We start from the raw sequence: 6,000 nt of genomic DNA, 5'->3' as shown, positions 1-6,000 counted from the left end.
CCTGCCTCCGCCACCCCTCTGTGTGAGTCCTGACACTGCTGACGCAATGCAGAGGGCAAGAGTTGGACCATAAAGAAGGCTGAGTGCCAAAGAATTGATGCTTTCAAACTGTGGTGCTGGAGAAGACTCCTGAGAGTCCCTTGCACCGCAAGGAGGTCAAACCAGTCCATCCTAAAGGAAATCAACCCTGAATATTCATTGGAAGGACTGTTGCTGAAGCTGAAGCTGAAGCTCCAATACTTTGGCCACATGATTGGAAGAACTGACTCATCGGAAAAGACCCTGATGCTAGGAAAAATTGAAGGCAGTGGGAGAAGGGGACGACACAGGATGAGATAGTTGGATGGCATCACTGACTGGATGGACATGAGTTTGCTCTAACTTCAGGAGTTGGTGATTGACAGGGAGGCCTGGAGTGCTGCAGTTCACGGGGTCACAAAGAGTCAGAAACAACTTAAAGACTGAACAACAACAGCTCCACTGACCACTGCTGAGGCCTCGAATGAGGCACTTACCTTCTTGTAGCCTTGATTGCAGTATCTAAAAATCAGGTTTATCATCACCAACTTGTCCAGTTGCTGTAAATAAGAAAACTAACACATGCAGAAGTATTGTCTAAGTGTCTGGCATACGTTTCAGCAAGTGGTTGTTATTATGATCATTATTGTGAGGTCATGGTTCTAGAGAACCCCCATAGGAAGAAGCTTGGGGGCCAGAAGGCCAGAGGGACCATGAACAAACTGTGAAGACTGATCTGCATCTTTCCCCCCAACTCCGCTCCTGGCACACAATAAACCAAGTAAACACACAGTGAATCACTGAATTGAATGATGCACCAGCTGAGTTCCAGATGTGAGCACTGCTCCGATAAATGGGCCTCTTACAGCCATTCAGGACTTACATCCTGACCTGGATGGCCCATGGCGAAGTCTCCTTCTTCAATGATGCAGCAGATGATCACTGAGCAGAGAAGGTGACAGAAAGCAGTTTTAGAGCCTTTGTGGTGGTGTTCGGTCGCTCAGTCATGTCTGACTCTTTGAGACCCCATGGACTGCAGCACACCAGGCTTCCTGTCTTTCACTCCCTCCCGGAGTTTGCTCAAACTTATGTCCATTGAGTCGGTGATGCCATCCAACCATCTCATCCTCTGTCGTCCCCTACTCCTCCCGCCTTCAATCTTTTCCAGCATCAGGGTCTTTTCCAATGAGTCGGCTCTTCGCATCAGGTGGCCAAAATATTGGAGCTTCAACTTCAGCATCAGTTCTTCCAATGAATATCCAGGGTTGATTTCCTTTTGGATTGACTGGTTTGATCTTGCTGTCCAAGGGACTATTCTTTATTAATTTCATAAGCCCTGACTGATTGGTGTTTATTGTAACCCTGCTTCCTTTTCCAAACTTTGCAATTAAGCTGAAAGTTGTTTTGCCCAGTTTCTGAAGCATGGACTTTCTTTTTTTTTTTTTTTTTTAAGCATGGACTTTCTTATCCTGTCTGAGAACCGCTCTCAGCTTCAGTCATGCCATCATCAGCTAGCTCTGTCCTGAGCTGTCCATGTCGAGTAACTGACAGGGAGACAGTGTTCTTGGAGCCAGACGCTCAGCACCCTCGCTCAGGGTGTGGGGCTCCTGGGGTCATGGTGTGGGCGTCAACCTCCGTCTAGTTGCCAGTTCATTAAATGCCCAAAACCTGCTTTCCTAACTCCAAACAGCTGCTTTTTGAACTCTGGCTATTAGTTTCAAAAGAACTGAGCAAAAGAGCAATGTGGTTGAGCACAAATCCATCACCACCGCTGGGAAGGAAGGATGTCGACAGCCCCGTGTCCCCTGGCAGACAGTTCAGAAGTGTAGTCATGTCAAGTTACGTGAAATGGGTGGACTTGCAGAAAAAGGAGAAAGGATAATGTTGGGGAAAGCAATTGGCAACCTCACACATATGGATTTATAAGCTGAGTCTGTGAGGCCCCCATCCCTATGGAAGACCAATTGGGGAACGAGTTTTAAATCACCACTGTAATATTGTAAAGTAATTAGCCTCCAACTAATAAAAATAAATGGAAAAAAATAAAAATAAAAAATCACCACTGTGCTGTCATCTGACTGGCTGTTTTCTCCTGCAGCTGACACAGCGCTTGGTACCGATGATGTGTACGATGACAAAGGATGCCAGTGTGATGTGTCCGTGGAGGACCTCACGCCACCGCTGAAAACCGTCATTCGGGCAATCAGGTTGGTGACAACGTTCCACAAAATGATTCTGAGACCTCCCGCTCATTGTTTCAATCACTGTGTTGCTAAGTTCTCTTTCTTGCCGGTGAAAGTGAAAGTGAAAGTCGCTCAGTCATGTCTGACTCTTTGAGACCCCATGGACTATACAGTCCATGGAATTCTCCAGGCCAGAATACTGGAGTGGGTAGCCTTTCCCTTCTCCAGGGGATCTTCCCAACCCAGGGATCGAACCCATGTCTCCCTCATTACAGACGGCTTCTTTACTAGCTGAGGCACCAGGGAATCTCCCAAAATAATTTCTTTCTTTCTTTCTTCCTATTCATCCACATGCCTATTAAATTGTGAGATCTTTTTTCTTAATACAGAACTTGACTGTGTTCAGCATGAGATGTGTTATAAGTGGCGAGTGGAATTTGAAAAGCCAGGCTGGGTTCCAGACAGATCACATGAGAATTGGCTGATCGTGTGAATCTGTTGCTTTGGTGTATAGATACAGCTGAATGTTTTAACTTATTTTTATGATTGATGCTTCAATCCCTATTCTGTACTTTGTGTCAAAGAAGAGTCCTTCTTTGTTATTTCAAAGCAGGTTGAGTTCTGAACATGGGAAGCCTGAGTGCTTTCAGGGAGCTGCAACTGTCCTGCCGAAATTTATTTGTAAAGTCTGACCATGATACACATTCTCTCCTGATGGTGGAAAATTGAGAGTGTGTCCAAAGCAACTTGTATCTCCAGGATTCATTCCCACAAACAATCCAGGATCCATACTAAATGAGCTGCTGCTGTTCTGCCCGCCCAGTTCAGTCCCTTTGGGAGAATGTGTATCTGTCACTGATGCCGAGTGGCTGGCTGGCTGCAAAAAATGAACGCCTCTGCTCTCTTTGGCTTCTCCTTCCTCTTGCCAGGAAGCCTGGGGAGGGCTGAAACTATCCAGCCCAGTGTAGCCACCCAGGTACTTGGTCTGAGCTCAGGCGTCAGTGCGATTGATTTTGCATTGCTGGTTTGAGCATCTTGTTAGAATCTGTACTCTGTGGTCAAGTTTGTCTTGGAGAGTAGAGGTGAGTTATAAAGATTTGGGTATTAGTAAATGTTTGCAGGGACAAAAAACTGTGATATGATGAAAATGTTTGTCCAGAAGGTGCTTAAATTTTACCTGTAGCAACAGCCCACACAGAAGTGAAGCTAAGCCTGGTCACTTCCCTCCAGACCCTGCGAGCAACTCCCCAGTGGTAGGGCACCTGTGTGTCCTGGGCCTCTTGTTTCTTCATGACCATTCCTGACTTTCCTTGTCTTTCTCAGAGGCCCCTAGTTTGGGCAGTTACGTGCTCACCCTGCCCCCTGGGATCCCAGAAATCTTGGGTAATATTTAATCCAGAAAACCCCAGGATATATAATAAATGCTGTCTGCAGCCTCCATGAGATGGATGGAAAGGATCTTCCCTGCACTGCCCAACACTGTAGGCACCAGTCACACGAGGTAATTCACATTTGAATTAATTACAATGGAATAAGGAGCTTCCCAGGGGGCACCAGGGGAAAAGAAACTGCCTGCCAATGCAGGAGACACAAGAGACACGGGTTCAAGCCCTGGGTTGGGGAGACCCTCGAAGTAGGAAATGGCAGCCCACTCCAGTATTCTTGCCTGGAAAATTCCAAAGACAGAGGAGCCTGGCGGGCTATAGTCCACAGGGCTGCAAAAGGAGCTGGACGTGACTAAGCCCATGATATGACACAACAGTGGGATAAAATGGAAAACTGAGTTCATCAGTGGTGTGGCCAACATGTAAAGTGCTCAGGGTCCATGCGCTGCCATGGCGCCCACGTTGGGCAGAGACACAGTGCATTTCCATCACTGCGGAATGTTCTCCAGGACTTGCTGGCCTACAAGTGACCTTGAAATTCTTTCCATCCATCATGACAGCCATCAGAGACCCTTGGTCTAATTTGCAACAAATACAGTAAAATCTTATCTCCGGGGAGCAGATTAAGTTTTCTATAAGTCATACTTAACCCAATTTGTGTCATTTCCCTAGACCTTCTGAAGCTTTTTGCTTTTGCCTTACAACCTACACAAAGAATCTTGAGCTGTGAGGGAAAAAAAAAAAGATGAAATGGGTTTATTCTGCCTACTCAGCACCTTAGCAGCAGCTTGCAATTTATTTTGTTCTACCTTGCTCTTACAACCTGACTGATTTTTGAAAAGTTATTTGCAGAATTCCCTTGCTTTTCAGAATTCATTCTTGGTTCTTATTTTTAACAGGACTTTATTATTTACACATCTCTCCTTTTTGTGGATTTCGAAAGCTCTCTGCTTGCTGCTTCATAACTCTTGATGTGGTATTTTTCTTCCCTGTTTCCCAATTCTGCTTAGTGGGTTTTTTTTTTAATCACTTCTGAGTTCCATTTAAAATTGTTTGCTTCTATTGAAACATAATAGCTACACTCAATAGTTAATAACTTAATTGGAAATCTTTGATTTATGATAGAACTTTTAATATCTAAGAATTAAAGAACTAACCAATGCAGTCAGCAGTTCTGAAAAGGAGTCTGCAAGTAAAAGTTCCTAAATCTTATGCAAAAGTGTCCTTTTCCTGAGCTTAATTATATAACAAACTGAACATCAATTGACTGGAATGTTTTTGCTCGAACACGCCCACCACCCACAGCTCACCTGAAATAGGATTTTATATGTATGTTACTGACTGCAAGTGTGAACCATCTATTATTCATCTCAGAAATGGCGACTCTGTTTTTGGCATTTTCCTTGTTTTCTTTTGGTTGTTTGATTATTTAACATAACAACTTGAACATGCCTTTTGTTTTCCAGTAGCTCTAATGATAATAGTTTTCCTAAGAGACAAATTAAAATTAAAATATGTAACAAAAAATATGTATTCCACTGCAAGGATGACAGCATGTAAAATAGTATGATTACATTCACAAAGAGTTAAGTAGGAATTCTTATTTTCAGTTATTAGTATTTATTAAGTCTCTGACATTTTCTAGTTATTTTTTAAAATAAACATTCTCAGGCAATAAGATGATTAAGGTCACTCTCCAAGTTCATCTGGATTCCATTCCTGATGAATCTGAGATTCTTGATGTCTCATCACAGCAAGAATTCAGTGAGAGACAAAGTGATAGGTAAGAAAGTGAAAGAAAAGTGAAGTCCTTCAATCGTGTCTGACTCTTTTGCGACCCCATGGACAGGCTCCTCTGTCCATGGGATTTTCCAGGCAAGAGTACTGGAGTGGGTTGACATTTCCTTCTCCAGGGGATCTTCCCAACCCAGGGGTCGAACCCAGGTCTCCTGCATTGCAAGCAGACGCTTTACCGTCTGAGCCACCAGGGAAGTCTAGGTAAGAAAGGTAAGAAACTGATTTATTTAGTGAGAAACACAGTGCATAAATAGAGAGTAGGCCATCTCAAAAGGTGAGAGGCCCTGAAATATGGGATGGTTAGCTTTAATGAGCTGAGTAATTTCATAGGCGCATGAGCAGGAGCCTATGGGCTATTTATTCCAACTGTTTTGGGGAAGAGGCAGAGATTTCCAGGAATTGGGCCACCACCCACATTTTGCTCTTTGATGGTCGACCTCAGAACTCTCGTGATGCCTGGGGGTGTGTCACTTAGCTAATATATTACAGTAAGCATATAGTGAGGCTTTAAGTCCTCTGGAAGTCGAATCTTCCACCATCTTGGACCCAGTTGGTTCTAGTCAGTTTTAGTCAAGCCCTGTGGCCATAGCTTCCCTGGTGGCTCAGATGGTAAAGAA

At 44.2% G+C, this 6,000-nt stretch overlaps 1 protein-coding gene across 5 annotated transcripts in view; it reads left to right on the top strand.

Moving 5' to 3' along the window:
* Positions 1–6,000, top strand: part of KCNQ5 (potassium voltage-gated channel subfamily Q member 5) — a 583,703-nt gene that overhangs the window by 553,434 nt on the left and 24,269 nt on the right. For all 5 annotated transcript variants that reach the window (XM_043439129.1, XM_043439126.1, XM_043439127.1 and 2 more), the window contains one exon: positions 2,117–2,225. In XM_043439129.1, the coding sequence (XP_043295064.1) occupies positions 2,117–2,225 (109 nt within the window). The remainder of the gene's footprint in view (positions 1–2,116; positions 2,226–6,000) is intronic.

Source organism: Cervus canadensis, chromosome 20, assembly GCF_019320065.1.
Source record: "Cervus canadensis isolate Bull #8, Minnesota chromosome 20, ASM1932006v1, whole genome shotgun sequence".
Classification (NCBI taxonomy): domain Eukaryota; kingdom Metazoa; phylum Chordata; class Mammalia; order Artiodactyla; family Cervidae; genus Cervus; species Cervus canadensis.
The sequence above is the reverse complement of the archived record's forward strand: the minus strand, read 5'-3'. Positions and strand labels throughout refer to the sequence as shown.